At 39.2% G+C, this 19758-nt stretch overlaps 1 protein-coding gene across 1 annotated transcript in view; it reads right to left on the bottom strand.

The window, feature by feature from the left end:
- The window catches only part of LOC124547035 (glutathione S-transferase theta-1-like), a 34255-nt gene that overhangs the window by 3243 nt on the left and 11254 nt on the right, over nt 1-19758 (bottom strand). The window contains exons 2-3 of the mRNA XM_047125080.1: nt 8666-8753; nt 8428-8578 (exon numbers count right to left, since the gene is read on the bottom strand). Coding sequence (XP_046981036.1) covers nt 8428-8578; nt 8666-8753 — 239 coding nt within the window. The remainder of the gene's footprint in view (nt 1-8427; nt 8579-8665; nt 8754-19758) is intronic.

Below are 19758 nucleotides of genomic sequence, written 5' to 3' on the forward strand. Positions count from 1 at the left end.
GACGGTTTGGATGTACCGTGCACTATTCAGTGTCCCCTCGACGATCACCAGTGGTGTACGGCCAGTGTAGGAGATCGCTCCCCACACCATGATGCCGGGTGTTGGCCCTGTGTGCCTCGGTCGTATGCAGTCCTGATTGTGGTGCTCACCTGCACGGCGCCAAACACGCATACAACCATCATTGGCACCAAGGCAGAAGCGACTCTCATCGCTGAAGACGACACGTCTCCATTCGTCCCTCCATTCACGCCTGTCGCGACACCACTGGAGGCGGGCTGCACGATGTTGGGGCGTGAGCGGAAGACGGCCTAACGGTGTGCGGGACCGTAGCCCAGCTTCATGGAGACGGTTGCGAATGGTCCTCGCCGATACCCCAGGAGCAACAGTGTCCCTAATTTGCTGGGAAGTGGCGGTGCGGTCCCCTACGGCACTGCGTAGGATCCTACGGTCTTGGCGTGCATCCGTGCGTCGCTGCGGTCCGGTCCCAGGTCGACGGGCACGTGCACCTTCCGCCGACCACTGGCGACAACATCGATGTACTGTGGAGACCTCACGCCCCACGTGTTGAGCAATTCGGCGGTACGTCCACCCGGCCTCCCGCATGCCCACTATACGCCCTCGCTCAAAGTCCGTCAACTGCACATACGGTTCACGTCCACGCTGTCGCGGCATGCTACCAGTGTTAAAGACTGCGATGGAGCTCCGTATGCCACGGCAAACTGGCTGACACTGACGGCGGCGGTGCACAAATGCTGCGCAGCTAGCGCCATTCGACGGCCAACACCGCGGTTCCTGGTGTGTCCGCTGTGCCGTGCGTGTGATCATTGCTTGTACAGCCCTCTCGCAGTGTCCGGAGCAAGTATGGTGGGTCTGACACACCGGTGTCAATGTGTTCTTTTTTCCATTTCCAGGAGTGTATGTAACGTAAGTTTTATATGGGTTTTACTGGTCTTTAGTTAATGCTATTTCACCAATGCCTATTGTTTACACATTTGCACAAGCCTTGCAGTGCATTCTGCCAGGAATAATTGGAACTACTGTAGAAATATTATCTTTGACCATCTTTGTAATTTCTGCTCCAGAGCAGAAGTTGGTCACAATCATGTCGTGGAAGGTATTTGGGATCCTCTGTTTGTGTAGATAATATGTTTTAATTAGTATATATTAAGTATTGTCTCTTTAAATAAGTACTAGTGGACCAATTATTTGTATTCTTTTGGCTCTGCATTTTGAAATACCATAGGATTGTTGAAATGAACTCATGTTACGTATGTGTAACAGCATGTGGGCATTTAGGGTTGTGTTTATTAATGTTCATATTGTGATGCTTAGGCATTTTCTTTTACTTCCAGTTAATTATTGATGACATTCTTGAGAGTCTAAATAATCCTGATGAAAGTGATTTTTTTTTAACTTGATGATGAGGATGATGATAAAATTTCAACTAATGGTAGCACGTATCATGGCAGTGGAGAAACTTCAACTCCAAAGGTGTTGCAAGAGTTGTCTGTTTTTGATTCAGTAAATCCTGAGGATGTTCCAGAAGATACAGAGTTGTTGTGTATCGATGGTGGCCTTACTCCAGAAATTCATCCATTTGTGCAGCTTCCAGAAGACAAACCTGAAGAAGTGCTTACCCCTTTGCAGTACTTCAATCTCTTGTGACACATGAAATGCTGGAACTCTGTGTTCAACAAACTAATATTTATAGTATTCAGAAATTTGGTACAACTATTGACATTGCCCTAGCTGAGCTGGAGCAGCTTTTAGATATTTATTTGTGAATGGGCTTGGCTCAGATGCCTAGTGTGCGATGTTATTGGGAAAAATGTGGTGTATAATCTGGTTTCTGCTTGAAGCCGCTTTCAGAAACTTATTGTTACTAGACTAACACAGAGAGAAGATAAGTTATGGAAAATTTGACCTTGGCTTATTTTGTTCCCACAAGCTTACCTGAGAAAACTGCCAGAGCAGGATCAGTGTGTTGACAAAATAATGATCCTTTTCAGAGGATTCAGTAGTCTTCAACAATATATACAAAACAAGCCAACAAGATGGGGATTCAAAATGTGGGCTAGAGCTTGTTCGTTAGGATATTTGTGTGATTTTGATGTTTACCAAGGTGCGGCTTCTAAGGCAACAAAGCATGTGCCTGTAAAGGATCTTGGTTATAAAGTTGTGATGAAGCTAACTGCAGCATTGGAAGACAATTGCTTTTTTATGGTTTATCCAGACAATTTATTCAAATTGTATCATGTTGCTGAGAGTCTCCTGAAGAGGGGTATTTATTATACAGGCACCATAAGAGCTGGAAGATTCAAGCAATGTACTCTTCCTGAAGAAAAGCAGATGAAAGTGCAAGGACGCGGTACTATAGCTTCATAAGTTGACACAACGGGCAATTGCAGACAATACCTCACTGTTATTTCTTGGTAAACAAAATGATGAGTTAACGTTGGTAGCAACTGAGGGACTAAGTCAAATAACTACTTATTTCCAAGATCAAGGTTTGAAAGTTAATATCAGTAAATCTCAGTTATTGCCAATTAAACTTACAAACTCACACCAAACCTCTATCAGTAACATAGGTGGAATTGAAGTAGTGGAAGATGAAAATCTAAGATGGGTAAACCATATCAAATTTTTATGCAATAAAATCAGCAATTCATTACATCTAATCAGCCAGTTATCAAAAGTAGTTCCACATCAGACATTAAAAACAATTTATTATGGAACCATTTTTGCACAGATTAATTACGGGATAGAGAGATGGGGTTGTGCTGCCGACATACATATGAACAGAATATTAACCCTACAGAAAAGAGCAATCAGAATTATCCATGGATTAGGGTATAGAGATTCATGCAGGGAAATCTTTGTCCATCATAAATACCTCACAGTCTACTCTCTGTATCTTTACAAATTAATTATATTTTTTGTGACACATCAAAACAAAGCAACAAAGTGCTCTGATACGCATGCCTATAATACAAGAAATAAAGACTGCTACTACAGACAAAGAACAAAATTGAAAACAACAGACCATAGTCCATGCATTAGTGGTCAAATATGGTACAACAGATTACCGAGCTCTGTAAGGTGCCACAAAGGGAACTTATTCAAAGTGAAACTGAAATATTTCTTGATTGACAAGTGTTTATATTCTTTAAGTGAATATTAATATTAAACTAAAATAAAATATTGTATATATACACACACACACACACACACACACACAGATTATATATATATGAGTTGTGTAAAATCTGAATATTTATAATAGGTTCGATGTAACACCAAATATTGTGCCTTATTAGGTACAATGGTACATTTGTATCATGTATATGTAATCACATATGTATGTATGACTGTACTAAACTTGTAAAAAAATGCTATGACGTTTGCAAAAGACACCAGTTGGTGTCTCCATGCAAAAAAATACAATAAATAAAAAAAATAAAAATAAATTTCATGGTTGCAAAATGGTATGATAACAAATGCGTTACATTGTTATCTTTGCTAACAGGTGTAGAGCCAAAGGACATGGCAAAAAGATGGGATAGGACTAATAAAGAACATATTCTTGTCTCAAGACCAAACATTGTTCTAATGTACAATTGTAATATGGGAGGAGTAGATCTTTATGATATGTTGACATCACTGTACAAATATCCCATAAAATCCAGAAGATGGTATTTGTATACCTTCTGGCACACAGTAACAATAGCTATTGTCAATAGCTGGCAGAAATACAGAGAAGACTGCAAGGTCCTGCCTGAAAAACATGTTTCTCTCAGACTGTTTCAAGCTAATGTTGCAAGTGCATTGATATCTGCTGAACAATTAAAATTCAAGCACTGAAGATATCTCCAAAAAATTCAAGAAACCAGCTACTACAGTAACTCCAGTGCTAGAATGCCAGAAGGGCAAAATTGACCACTTTCCTCAGTGGAATAACACAAGAGGAAGGTGCAAAATTTGCAGGAAACAGAACACTTCTGTTCAATGCCAAAATTCAAAGTTTTTCTGTGCTTGAACAAAGACAGAAACTGCTTCAGAAGATTCCACTACTAAAAGAAATGTATGTAAATACAATTCTTGTTACATTATTATATGAGTTTTTGTAATAATCTGATTTCAGAATGTAAAACTATGATTATACATTTATCGTACCCATGCCAATACCATTACCTTGAATCTCAATGTTACATATGTGTAATGCGTTGTAGAAAAGGACTCAAAAATGAAAAATGTTAAAAGTTGGACATTTGTCGCACTACAAACAGCATGCAAAATTCTTCACTGTCATCAAAAAAGCAAAACTTTGTGTTATGTACAAAAAATTTAAAATTCTTACAATAAAGCAAAGGTCATTTGGTGCATTATTAGGCATGAAATGAACAACGTATGTAATGCAGCTGGTACTAAATTCCCAGATGACAGTAGCAGTGAGACATATGATGTTAAAGTCAAGTTGTTGGGCACTAAATTCAAATAATTCTGCCTAACTGTAACTGAAAGCAGGTAACTAAAAATTACTTACATAGGCAACACTTACTCCACCACAAGATATCAGACAGTTGACAAGTAAAGTTGTATTTCATGAAAGATGAAGTATGCAGCAGTGAGCCCAATTTGTAAAAATTGAGAAAACAGATGACCTCTAACTATATACCAATCTCCCTCCTTCCCATGTTACGAAAAGTATTTCAGAAGGTAGCTTACAGGAGATGGTTTCACCTTTAACAGCTCAGTCTGGCTTCCATAAGAGCTTCTCTACTAAGAAAGCAATGTATTCAGCTTTGGTAGCGATAAAAAAGAAAAATTACGCTGTTGGTGTTTTCTGTGATCTTGTCTAGTTCTTTCACTCTTCTTCTTCTTCTTCTTCTTCTTCTTTATCGTCGGCTTGTCCCACGTCACGTAGTGTCGGTGTTGCTCTTCTGCATCGTTCTCCTCCATAGTTCTCTATCCATTGCCTCTTCCTTCTTCCATCCTTTCTCCCTTAGGTCCCCAGATATCTTATCCTTCCACCTCATCTTCGGTCTTCCTCTCCTTCTCGCTCCTTCAATCTTTATATCGTCAACTCTGTTTCCGTTATACTCTTCCCCTTTTCTCTGTAAGTGTCCGTACCACCTTAGTCTGCTCTCTTGTATCTTTTTCCCCATGGGTCCTACTTTCACAGCTCTTCTAATAAATTCATTTCTAATCCTGTCCTTCCTTGTTACCCCACACATCCACCTCAGCATCCTCATTTCCACCACTTCCATCTTCCTTTCCTGGGCTACTGTGGTTGTCCAGGTCTCTGCCCCGTATATCATAGCAGGCCTTACCACTGACTTGTACACTTTCCCTTTCAAACCAATACTCACTTTCTTGTCACACAACACTCCACTCATTTTCCTCCAGTTGTTCCAACCACAATTTATTCGGTGTTGTATCTCACTTTCCAGTCCTCCATCCCTCTGTATGTATGACCCCAGGTATTTAAATTTTCAGACCGATTTCAGCTCATCATCCTGGATCTTGCAAGACCTGATCTGCACGTCCTTCAGTGCTAAATATTCTGACTTTGTCTGACTTTTGTCTAGTTCTTTCACCCTGAACATCATAAAATTCTACTATAGAAACTTGGAAAATGGTGCATGGATGGAATCATTACAACAGAAAAAGAGTCATGTCAAATCATATAACAGGAATAATACTAAATTCAGTGTGAGAAACATAAAAAATGGTGTTCCACAACGTTCAGGTGCTAAGTCCACTCCCATTCTTGGCTTATTTAAATGACTGGGACATTGGAGGAGTCTTCAAAAACTGTGTTGCTTGATGATACAATATCTGTGCCAGACACAGCTGAGAGAGATGGCTCAGTCTTACAATTGGTTGACAGCAAATAGCTTAACTCTTAATCATACAATGACTCATATTTTGCAGTTACACACAAATAAAAATGACATGAATCAGAAGTAATGATCCAACTAGCACACACTGGATGAGACTCCATATATGAAGTTCCAACTCATATGAATGCATGATAAATTGAGCTGATGCCAGCACACAGAACATAAACCAAAAACCTCAATTCTGCCTTCTTTGCTTATAGAAATCACTCTTACTGAGTTAAGCTGCACAATGGTTGCTTAAGTAGTTTCAGTCAGTACTGTCTTTGTAATATACTGTCATATCATACAATATTTTTTTTGGGTAAACAACTTTTAGCCAAATAATCTCTTTTGTGAAAAAGAGAGCACTTAGAATCATGAGTGTCATTCACCCAAGATGTTCTTGCAGAAACCAGTTCCATAAGCTCTGAATATTAATGACCACTTCTCAATACTTATTTTCTCTGATGGAATTTGGCTATAATAAGCACTCTCTCTTAACATCTAATAGTGCATACCATCATCACAATACAAGGTCTAAAAATGATTTAAATAGGGCTATAAAACATCTAAGTCTTGCACAAAAGGTGTTCACTATTCTGCTAAAAAAGTTTTCAATTATCTTCTGTCAGATATTAAAGTCCACTTTAATGACCCATCTACATTTAAATCTAAATTAAGAAAATATCCATGGCTAAGTCATTTTACTCTCTTGATGAGAATATGAAGATTAATCAATGATTGTTTTTGTAAACTAGTATTGCAATTTCTATTTATGTTTTGAGACTCTATCTCTAATGTGCTAACCATTATTTGTCTTTCTGATATATGATGGTCAATTTATAAATATACATACTTTTCTTTTTGTACCCTAAAATATTCTCAATAGTGTACATTATTTTATTGTAGACAGTTTATTGTACCTATGTAATAATGTAAACCTGACTCATTCCACATCCTTGTGATTCATCACAATATAGATCTATGAAATTCAAATAAATAAATAGTATAATCTTCTGGGGTAATGTAGCTAAGGTCAAGATTTATTATTTCTACAGCAGAATGCAGTAAGAATATTGTACAAAGTTCATAGCCGTATTCTTGCAGAAGCCGCATGAAAAAAAACCTTGAGGTTCTTTCAAGTGGCAGTTCATGCTCTCCCTAATGGTAATTGTAATTAATAGCAAGAGTGGGTTTAGGATGAATTGTGAAATTTGTAACCACAAAACTAATTTCCGTGTAGACCTTATGTCACTATCTATGATTTAGAATGGTGTTCTATATTGTAGCACAAAAGCCTGTATCAAATTGTGGTTAGACATTGGGCAGGACAAACTAAAAGAATACCTTATTAGCCACTACTTCCACAATTTTTCTGGACGTTTCAATTTGGGGATGTAAATTCCACTATTCTGATGTTCCTAATAAGTAAGTATTTACTTTGCCAGGTTATAGATAGCTGATAATGCTCTACGTAAAGTTCCTTAAATGTTTTGTTTCACATATCAGGCAACATGGCTGCTGAGTAGTGTAAGTGGAAGAGCAGTGAAGTACAGGTTACATAAATAGCATGCAGTGATTGTCTCCATCTGCTAATGTAAAACTTGACTTCTAGTCTAATCCAGAATTCTTTCTTGTGTCACTGTTTGTAATAGCCATACCATTGCCTATGTATAGCTTTATCTGATTGTAAGATAACATGTCCTCCTCATTCTTTATGTATTTAGTTGTTCTGAAATTGTTGCTATTATTATTTTTAAATCTTGCATGTTCTAGATATTCACAAGAATCCTGTCAGCTTTATCTTTCGATATTGCAACTGTTTTCCCATATTCTTAGCATGTTTGTATTTTTCATGATATTCATTCTAGACTGTTTCCTGTCAAATTTTAAACAGAATTTTGTTTTTTAAAGTATAGTATAGTTGTTCCACCCGCTGAGGTCTTTGGTGTTATGTAATGCTGCTTTGATGACCTGTAAGCCTGTTACTGTAGTATGAACTAGCAGTTTTTCAACTACGATCAAGCACAGTTGAAAGAGTGCCATTTTGGGCTATTTTCCTTGAATAAATCTAGTATTTTATTGCTTGCTATGGCCCCTTTTCCTCTTTTGTGTGTGTGTTATTTATTTTTTCCATTATTATGCTGTTTTCTTTAACTAAGTTCTAAAGCTGCAAGCGAACGTTATGTTTTAGGTGAGAGGTTTCCCAGTGATCACCTTGGTGTCTTTGATTTGATTTACACTGGACTTGTATTATAGTAGGTACAGCATCTTTGTGTCCTACCATTAGTGCACCTATAGGTGATTAAATGCTCATCATTAGTTTTAAACAAGCACTGATCACCATGAAATTTAGCACCCAAAACCTCTAATCACCACCACCACCACTACTACCACCTTAGCTTTAAAAAATGTAGACTTGTACATCAACCTCTATATTCTTCAGAAGTTCTTTCACTAAAAAAAAGGACAAACAGGATGTAGAACATTGTAAATCCATGAACTAAAACATTACTAAAGTGCACATATCACTTATCTTACTAACCTTGCTAGTAAAATACAGTGAACAGTTACTCCTTGTATTTGTATGTTGCCACTCCAGATATTCATCAACTCTTGCCTGTCTTTTGCTGTCAGCAGGATACCAATGGTCAGGAACATTTCTCTCCCGACTCAAGTATCTTAAAATTCCTACACTGAAACAAAAATCCATTCACAGTCTAAATGAATTGCTGTTGGCAGCAAAGTTATGGTGCCAAAGCTCAGAATTTACTGTGTGTTACCTTTCAGTCAATGTGAAATCTCCATCTATGATCATAGGAACCTTTTTCATAGGATTCAGTTTTGAAAATTCTTCACCAAATTGCTCACCTATCAGAAAGTTTCAACAGAAAATTTTAATTATGCCTGTAGATATGATAAAACTATGGATGTACCAAAGGATTTTTTTTTCAAATAAATTTAAATCCCCATATTTTAAAGAGTTGTATTGTAAACATTTGATTTTAAAATGCTAACAAATATGTGGAAACTGAACAGAAAAATTACAAACAAGAAAATAAGAATGAAAGGTGAGATGTACAACAACAATAAAAAGAAAAACAGTTATATTTCCCAACATATGGAAGGATTATCTGCCTTGTGATGAAAATCACTGCAAAACAAAAGCTCCCAACATTAGCCACAACAGCTAAATTTTTAACAGCTAAATTTTTTTGTACCTAAACGAGACAATCAAGAAATGGAAAGGCAGTTGGTGCAAAACTGCTGAGAGGGGTCAATCTGGAGTGTTACACAGCCATGCTGTGTTAACATGCCCCAATGGCCTGATGCTTTTCCAGCCCAGTGGGTTACATGCTGAGGCTACTCACTGGGCCAGCCTGTTGCCTTTGCTAGATTTCATTTTGTATCTGTCTATAAAGCCCTGCGTTTATCCAGCTCTATAGTTATTTCAATTAATTGGGCAAAGGTTGCCAGAAGTTTGAATGAATGTTCAAACTCTGTATCTCAAAACCATTTATAAAACCTCAAGGTGATGCTTGCAACATTTACCGACTGATATAAGTTTTATTGCCATCTCATGACTTAAAACATCAATGACTTCCATTTTCAAATAAAATAATTTGTAATTCATGAATGCAGTGTACTGAAGATTTATTTATATACCATACTTTACAAGATATGTAATCAGCATGATGTGAACAGCAGAACCCTTTACAACAGAATCAACAACCAGTACTGGGAATATTTGAGTCCAGAATGAGCACCATGCTGTTTTGCTGACAGTACGAGTGGTGCTCACATGGCATGAGTGCTGGGCACCTCCAGTGGATGCTGTCTCCAGTGGACATGCAACCCCACCACCCACTATGGACGAAATAGTGCCTGTCCTTTAATGCCCCTATGACAAAAGTGAATGCCCTTTGCAGGGAATTGATCCCAGAAGACACCAGCAGACACAAATCAGGGCATCCCTCTCCCATTGATGAAGACAGCCAAATTTTCTGGTGTAACTTCAAACAGGCACCTTATGTGGAGCTCTCACATAGACCATGTTCAAGCAACAGCAGCACAATGGCTGGAATCCATCATCCTCACTGCCAGCACAGCCTGGAGTCCTTCTCTACCTCATGCTGTTGTAACCTGTATTTGGTTATGCTATAGTAGCGTCAGTCAACATCTCTCTGGGCCACAAGTGACTCCAGTACCTTAACAGTCACATGCTGAAGTGAGACCATCCACCTGCCAATTGACTTCCCAACTGTGGAGCTGCATCAGTTGGTGGAGGTGCCGTATCTCACAGAGCAGATTTGGAACTTGGCTCACACATCTCAAGAACAGATATGGAGCTTTTGTAAATTTTAAATATGGGGCTTAAGTTACAGTTGTCACTCCCACCTTCATCTTATGTGTTAACATCACCAGCACCACAGGGTATTCTTACCAAGCAGTTAGTGAAGGAAACATTAATTCAAAAAGAATTTTTTCTTGTTAGCAATATGGAAACGTTTTTGGCTGTACACCGTACACAATCAACTGACTATGTTGATTTTGTAGATTGCAACTTATGTCATTTTGTTTATTGCTTCACGAAAGTGGCAGCAATTTCATCTTTAATCAGATAAAAATGAGTTAATAGTGAGAAACTCTTGATAAACTGAGGCATCCCATCAAGAAAAAAATGCATTGTTACTGGTAGTTGCATTTCACATGCACCCAGGATCTACATTCTTATAAACTGTTTAAGATGTTGTGTTAATGAATTTATTTCAAAACTTATAGACATAGATGCATAAAATGCAAAATCTGGCTGCATTAATGTTAATGAAGTCCTTCCTCAACTGCCATACGATTTCTGATACTGCTGAATAAATCAGAGAAGGTATGTCCAATAGAAAACCAAAGCTTGTGCAGCAACCAATTTATGTGCTTTTGAGATGGTTTATGGTCCGATTAATATAGTAAAACTAAGCATTTCACCACCATTGGTCACTATATTGCTCCCAAAATGCAGATGAAACTGTACATATTGTGCATCATGAAGTTTCCTGATGAAGATGCTACACCTGGTCTCAATATTCAGAGAGAAAGTTTGTTTGAATTACAAAGTTACGAAATTTTTGTCACAGATGTGGAAGGTGCAACATTTGTAACAAACCAGTCAACCAACATCAAGATGACACTTCAACCATTTAAGCAAATTCTACTGCATTATGTTATGACACAAGTTAGATACACAGAAATTTCTCAAAGAAAATGCACCTTGGATACTTAAATTAATAACAACTTGAAAGATGAATATGAATTACATTTTTAAATAAACTTGTTTAAGTAAGCTTCTCACCAAATCAGTACAGCTCCTGATAGACACACCCTGGAATATTATTGTTAATACGATAAGAGACTGTGGTAAATGCCATTGACAAGATTAGTGTTGTGGTGACAGAACAGAAGCAAGCATATCTTAATACCTTGACAAAACAAAGTGGAAGTGTTGAGTGTGTCTTTGCTTGAAGCTCATTAGTGATGTCTTGAAACTTTGATAGGAAGGGAGTTAAGGCCTCCTATTGAAGTTTCAAGATATTGCTAATGAGCTTCAAGCAAAGAAGCACTCAACACTTCATTTTATTTTAACAAGGTACTACAATATGCTTGCTCATTGCACCCTTTCAGGAACCACAATGCATCATTGAAAAAAGTATACTCAGAAGATATCCAAATGAATTCATTGTTCATGTGCATTCATTGATGCCAAAGGACATCATTATTAATGTCTTATTGTCCATTTGAGACAGACATCATAGCTCTCAAGTGAAGAGCAGAATCTTCCCTGAAAGAGGAAGTAGAGATTTGTGAAGAGCATCTTGTTTCAACACTTGAGTGTTCAAACATTCAAAATCATACAAATTTGAAGCCAGAAGAAAGAAGGAAGTGCACAGTACTAAGTATAGCTTGTCTGATGCATTAGAGGAATGTGCAACTTAAATGTGCTGTCAGTGTGGTGTTCTAGCATCAGTGCAAGCAAATATCTGCCTCTCTGTGTCCTCTTCTCTTACTCATTTTCCCACCTTTTCTTCTGTTTCTCAGTGTCTCTCCATTTGTTGAAATTTTTCTCTCCCTCCCACCCAATCTCAAACTTCTCCCTTGCTCTCTGTCTTTTAATTTACTGTTTGCCTCTGTTTATTTAGTCATTCTCTGTAAATTAATTGTTGCAAACATCTGGAAATACAAAAACAGTATTTTTTACTTTATAAATTACTTTCAGTTTCAGTGAAAACAAAGACAATCAGATTTGGGAATGGGTAGATGAACTAGAGGACCCTTACAAGAGGACGAGCAGCAGTATAAGATGAAATTTCACTTTACTTAGAACAGGATACTCTGAAAATGGGGATCCAGTGTAGTTGCTGGTATGGTGGGGAGTCCGCAACAAAAAGTTTCTGAGGCTCTTCAGATCAGCACTAACTATGCTAATAGTCCACTCAATAAGTGCATTGGCAAAAAGAAATTTTAGCTCAGCAGGGCTGATTATCAACAAGAAAATATCCCTTATCAGTCAACAAAATATTAATGAGTCATATTTTCTCCCCATAAGTTTAGGACAATACAGATACATGCAAGGCATCCCTTAGCACATTAGAAGGGCTGTAGTGGTTAGTACTGTGAGCAAAATGTATAGTGCACTGGAGTGGCAATCTGATAGACTGGAAGACTGTTCTGCTATCCCATTGTCTCTGGCCCAGTGGGCTGCATCCACATTGCCAGGCCAACAGGTCAAAAGGGCCAGCTCATGGTCCACTGAGGCCAGACTGCAAAGCCTAAGCTGAAAGTTACACAGAGTGTGACTAATTGTATAACTAAAAAAAGAAGAAAAAAAGAACAAATTATTGATAGATGATAGAGATGAGTGAGATATCACTGCATGTTATTTAGGATGAATTCTGTGCAAAGCGAACTTAATTTTAAAATCTTAACACATGGAAACTTCAGCTCTAGAAGAAAATCAGCTGCCAGTTCCCTGTAGAAAATTTGCAGCTTCTTGGATCTGGATAATGTCAATATTAAAATGAAGTTTTCTGGTCTAATTTCAACAGAGAGTGAATTATTGCTTGAGGTTAATGCCAGAGGCATATGAAATGCCCTTCACAGTTATGGACACATTTTCTAGAATATACAGGGTGTTACAAAAAGGTATGGCCAAACTTTCAGGAAACATTCCTCACACACAAAGAAAGAAAATATGTTATGTGGACATGTGTCCGGAAACGCTTACTTTCCATATTAGAGCTCATTTTATTATTTCTCTTCAAATCACATTAATCATGGAATGGAAACACACAGCAACAGAACGTACCAGCATGACTTCAAACACTTTGTTACAGGAAATGTTCAAAATGTCCTCCATTAGCGAGGATACATGCATCCACCCTCCGTCGCATGGAATCCCTGATGCGGTGATGCAGCCCTGGAAAATGGCGTATTGTATCACAACCGTCCACAATACGAGCACGAAGAGTCTCTACATTTGGTTCCGGGGTTGCGTAGACAAGAGCTTTCAAATGCCCCCATAAATGAAAGTCAAGAGGGTTGAGGTCAGGAGAGCATGGAGGCCATGGAATTGGTCCGCATCTACCAATCCATCGGTCACTGAATCTGTTGTTGAGAAGCATACAAACACTTTGACTGAAATGTCAGATACCAAATTGTGGCACCTTTTGAGTTGCCAATTTTAGTCACAAGTCGCAGTGATGTTTGGAAGTTGCCACTGTTTTCTAGCCCCTAAAGGCATATATTTTCTTCCAGAATTAAAATGTTGTCTATTCTCCAAGTTCCGTGTTCTTTGTATGGGTCTGACATTCCCTCACTGTCAGCTCAGGCTGTGAGTGTGTTGCAGGTGTCTGTATTTCCTGTTTTTTGTTGTATTCATGTTTACGTTTGAGCTTATTTGGTTGAAGTTGTACTGAGTTGTCTGTTTGCATTCTTTTGGAATCCTCAAGTTTTCACTTTTTTTCCTTCCATGCAGTTCATCATCATGCATTATGATATTTTGTACTGTGTTATTTATGTTCATGAACCCCCCTGAAATGAGCATCACTGGTTCAATATAGGTTTTGCACTTTTCAATATTGTAGACCCTGTTGTGTTTCTGTGTGTCATGTTTGTGTTCTGTCATAGTGATTTTTCCTATGTCTGCATTTTGGTTGTATCCTTGTGTGTCTGTCAAGTTTCATGAGATGTGTAGTTGTTGGTGCACATTTCATCATTAATTTCGTATTGTTCTTGTTTGTGATGTATATGCTTTCCACAATCTTTACTAATGCTGTTTCTAATTCTTCTGTTCTTAACAATAAGCATGTGTGCATGGTAGCCCATAGATATATTTCACATTTTAGGTGCCTGGCTATGTGTTCCGTTGCCTGTAAGTAATGATGCTGAACCATGTCACTGGAAACCGATGACAGGAGATTTTCAGTATCATCGAATGTCTCCAAGAGGAAGCCCATTTGTTGCTGCTGTGCAATTGCGTGGCGCCCTGGCCTCACCCTAGTAGCTGGAGACTTGTGTTCCCAGTGGTGAATGTCTTTGTATGCACTGTTGTGATATGTGGAATGAAGGGTCTCTTGACAGGTAGTGGTCTTAGTAGACATAGTTTTGGTAAGTGTAGTCTGTGTTAGCGATCAGTGTTTCAAGTAACTGTTTGTATGTGGGGCATTCTGGACTGCCAGCTTTATTACAAGTACAGTGTCTGTACATACATGGTATGTAACCAACCGCCTTTTCAGTACAATTGGTTTGGTAGTGTCCCAGTTTGACAAATTTGTAGCAGACTGCTGTACCTTGCCTACAGCACTTAACTTGGTGCCCTAAGTCATGGTAAGTGTAGCATTTCTGAACCCTTATGAAGTTATTTATTCTAAGTGCTTTGAAATTGATGTATACCCATTATCATTGCATAAGGACATACCATATTTGAGGGCTAACCTCAATACTGTTGTTCACCGTACACTTGTTCTCTGGGGCTGTTTTAAACTTAAGCTTCACTTCTTCATCAACCATTTCTCTGGTGACATCCTCACTGAGGTTAACCTCGTACAGTTTCTCTATGAAATCCTTGTCCGAAATGAACATGGGGACGTTGTATATGGTCACTAGTGGTCTGTTTTTTTGATCCTCTTTGCATTTGATGTCCTTTAGCTGCAATGCTTTCTCTGCAATTTTCATGGCCTCTGTCTTCATCTCCATTTTGATAATCATTGTGTTTCTATGAAACTTCCTGGCAGATTAAAACTGTGTGCCCGACCGATTGTGTTTCTAGTTGATCTGATCCCCTTTATTTTGATTTTATCCTGACATGGATTAATCACTTTGCCCTTGTGTCCTGATTGTTTGTTGGCTTAAAAAACAGAACACTGTTTTGTCTGCCTTTACTTTCTCAAGTTTACTAGCCATTTCATTTTTCAGTTTTGTGACACTAGGAGTAGAACCTACAGCAGCATATGTTGGAACATTCAGTATTTCCTTTCAGAGTTTGTAATTCTCTTCCTTGAGTGCCTTGATTTATGCTTGTATTTTGGCAATTCTGAATGATACATATGAGCATTGGCTATTGCAAGTTCCTTTCTTAGTCTTTCATTTTCCACTCTTAATTCTGCATTGTTACCTGCAAGTTTGACCTGAACAAGAGCAGGTGACCAAATTTTTTGTCTAAAAGGTACTGTGATTGTTGAGGTTATGCTTTTTTGTTTTAATTCAGCTTGGAAGTCTGCAAGAACGTCATCAACAGTTTCTATTAGTTCTCTCTCCATGTTTCATTGTCGCAGTTGGCATGTCATTCCCACCATCTGATGTGTGTGTTACATTCATACCTGGGGATAGGATTGTGCCATCACTATTTGCAGCAGTTACCACCAGCTTCAAGCAAGTTATTTGTTCCAGTGTCTGCATATTAATGTGGATGTGGAGCTAAGCTTAATGGAGAGTCTAATGTTTGTGTCTCTAGTACCTCACTGTGTGACGTAAAGACAGGTCACACCGTGCAGAAATCGCTGAGCAACAGCCACATTATGACACTTACTGCTGTAGTGCATAAACAAAGTCTTTAATCAATCACTTGCTGGATGAGAATACCTGCATGCTGCTTTTCATAAGATATGGCACAACGCAGCACTGTAAAAAAGTTCAAATGGGTGTGAATTCCTAAGGGACCAAACTGCTGAGGTCATCAATCCCTAGACTTACTTACTACTTAAACTAACTTATGCTAAGAACAACACACACATCTTTGCCAGAGGTACGACTCGAACCTCCAACAGGAGGGGCCGTGCAATCCATGACGTGGCACCTCAACCCATGTGGCCACTCCGCATGGCACATTGTAAAATGTGTCTGAAAGTCCAAGAGGTAATTTATAGTATGCAGTAATAATATTGATCTCATCAGAAGATATTAAATGTATCAAATGGATAAAGTGATGGGTTATGTCAACCCCAGATAACTGTAAAAGAAATGATACACAATAAAGGGAAGGAACTACCAAAATTTCACTTACTGATGACATTAACATTTGAAGCCAACAGTTGTCTGTGCCATGGACACCATTACTGTGATAAAATCAAATGGAACTCTGAGAGACATTGGCAGATACTATACATAGGAAATTCAATATTTAGAATGAAATAACGAATCCTCTCTCTTAATGGCTGCTACTTATTTACTGTTTCAATATCTCCAATGTCAAATAAGTGAAAATTTTTGCGTATTTACTGAAATTTTGCTATTGTTTCATATTTCCAACCATATTATGTTGTAAATGATACCACAATAGTTTGAATCATAATTTCAACTGTACTAATTATTCAAGGTTCCTACTGATACATACATTGTTAAAGCCTTGATAGCTTCATATACAAGACAGAATGCAGGGGCCTGCCCTGTTGTGGTAGGAATAAAAACCTGTCTTATGTGAGGCTACATATTCACAAGAACTGGTACATGTGGTGAAAATAGAACTGTTAAAACTATAAACATGTAAATCACAGGCTGAACCAGAACTAAACCAAATTACATTTTGGATTTTGTTTAGGGACATTTTCTGAGTATTTTGGTATAATGATCTACAGTCTCCAGTGGCTTAATACAGAGTAATTACTTTTCATTTGATTTCTTGCCCCCATCTATCTCTGTATCAGGAATACACTGAAAATATCTACACAACAGAGCAAATTTTAACAATATGTGGCACGTGTATTGTTTGAAAACAAGATACTTGCTGTTGACAACAGTAATGCCCTCGTTACTTTCCGCCCTCAAGCTCAGAATGGCTTGGTTGGTTCTTGTCAATATTAACTGTAAGTTAACAGTGATACACAGCTGTGTGGATAGGTTTACTGAGGAACAGTTGGTTGATACGCACTGATGTGACAAAAGTACTGGGATAGTGATAGGCACATATACAGATGGCAGTAGTATTGATACACAAAGTATAAAAGGGCAGTGCATGGTGGAGCTGTCATTTGTATGCAGATGATTCACGTGAAAATGTTTCTGATGTGATTATGGGCACACGACAGGAATTAACATCATTTTTCATTTGTACTCAGGTGATTCATGTTGGAGCTAGATGCATGGGACATTCCATTTTGGAAATCGTTAGGGATTAAATATTCCAAGATCCACAGTGTCAAGAGCATGTCGAAAATACCAAATTTCAGGCATTACCTCTCACCATGGACAACAAAGTGGCCAATGGCCTTTGCCTAATGACCGAAGACAGTGGTGTTGGTGAAGAGTTTTCTGTGATCAGAAACAAGCAACACTGCATGAAATATTCACAGACTTGTTGTGGGACTTGACAAACATATTTATTAAGACATTGCAGTGAAATTTGTCATTAACTGGCTATGGCAGCTGACAACTGATGCTTGTGCCTTTGCTACCAGCATGGCATCACCTGTAGCCCCTCTCCTGGGCTTATGACCATATTGCTTGCACCCCAGATGATTGTAAGACCATGGCCTGGTCAGTTGAGTCCCAATTTCAGTTGTTAAGTGCAGATGATGGGGTTTGACTGTGGCACAGACCCCTGAAATCATGGTCCCAAGTTGTCAACAAGGTTCTTTTCTAAGCTTCTGGTGGCTTCATAATGGTGTGGGCTGTGTTCAGCTACTTGGAGACCATTTGCAGCCATTCATGGACTTCGCGTTTCCAAACAAAAATGGCATTATTATGGATGACAATGCACAATGTTAATGGGCCACAATTGTTTGCAATTGGATTGAAGAGCATTCTGGACAATCTAAGCCAATGATTTGGCCACCTAGATTGCCTGACATGAAGCCCATCGAACATTTATGGGACGTAATCAAGAGGTCAGTTTGTGCACAAAATTCTATACTGGCAACATTTCTACAATTATGGGTGGCTAAAGGGGCAGCCTGGCTTAATATTTCTGCAGGGGGCTTGTTTAGTCCATGCCACATTGAGTTGCTGTACTGCGCCTGGGCAGAAGGAAGTCCCAACACAATTTTGGCATCTCAGTGTAAGTGGGTTCACTGAAAGCAGTGGAAGAGTGGCACAATGACACTATACTGAGCAGGCTTTTGCATCAGAGGGTTGTTGCACTATTCTGTGGCATCAATTGGTCACATCGACCACGTAAAGCATGATTTTTGAACTCTAACTGCTCTGACGAACTGCCATGTTAATGTTCAAAACAGCATCTGTACCTTGTACAGTGTACATGTGTATCTTTCTTTGTGCTGAAATATATGTAGGTATAGACATTTATGGGAACAGTTTGTTGCATATACCGTTATCTGTATTCCCATTTCCCATATTTGTGACCCCAAAGTTTCTACGTCTTCCATGACTTCTGCGACGGCTGTGTGGAATTAACAGGTTTTACGTTTGACCCCATGGATGCCTCACCCAACATTTTGTATGAGGATTGGGAGGCTCAACTACTACTACCAGGCCAATCCAATCCCCTGCCAATGGCTGTTTTGCCATTAACGGACAGTGATTCGCGATCTCCAACAAAGTTAACCTCAAACTTTTCAGCTCTACAACAGCCGAGTGTTACACAGTTACCTCAAACAATGGACTCATGTTTCGTGTCACCGGACTGTGCACACCAACATGTGAAAGGTGAGGTGGACGATTTCCAGAATTGTGTAACAGTCGATCGCTCGTGTAGTGTTCAAAGAGACCCAAATTCACACACGTGTTTTGATCCTCTATGTGCCACAAGGTCAGTTCCAGTAGTGCTGTGTGCAGCGCCGCCATTCATGCAAAACTCACACCCACCCAGTCAACTGCTATCAAGCTATGCCAGTACATCAAGTTCGCCAGGCTCAACCACCAGATCCAGCACACCCGACAGCACTTTGCCATCCAGTAACATTGTACCATGTCAATGTGACCACCAGCAGGTTTCACCAATGATTTATGGTCCATCCAGGAACATTGTACCATGTCAACGTGACCACCAGCAGGTTTCACCAATGATTTATGGTCCTACCACATGGGGTGCACCAGTGATTTATGGTCCTACCACATGGGGTGCATTCCTGATTTGCACAGAAAACTCTCACTGTTGCCTCACCAAGTACCAAACCATCCCCCCCCCTCACTCACGGGGGGCCCCAATTCCGACCATACAGCCACACGCTCCTTCTGCACTACCGTCTGCACCTGCCGCGCCGGCCTTCCGCGTCATTTCTGAGGTGGAGGGTGCCCGCCATGTCGTGCTTCTGTGACTCATCATGGACATTGCAACTGGCCATTGTTCAGGACGTGTTTGCTAGTAACATGCCCACGCCAGTAGTGCTGGGTTACTGCAGGACAGCCTATCCTATTAGGGGACAGCAGGCCTTCC

Source organism: Schistocerca americana, chromosome 1 (genome assembly GCF_021461395.2).
Source record: "Schistocerca americana isolate TAMUIC-IGC-003095 chromosome 1, iqSchAmer2.1, whole genome shotgun sequence".
NCBI lineage: Eukaryota > Metazoa > Arthropoda > Insecta > Orthoptera > Acrididae > Schistocerca > Schistocerca americana.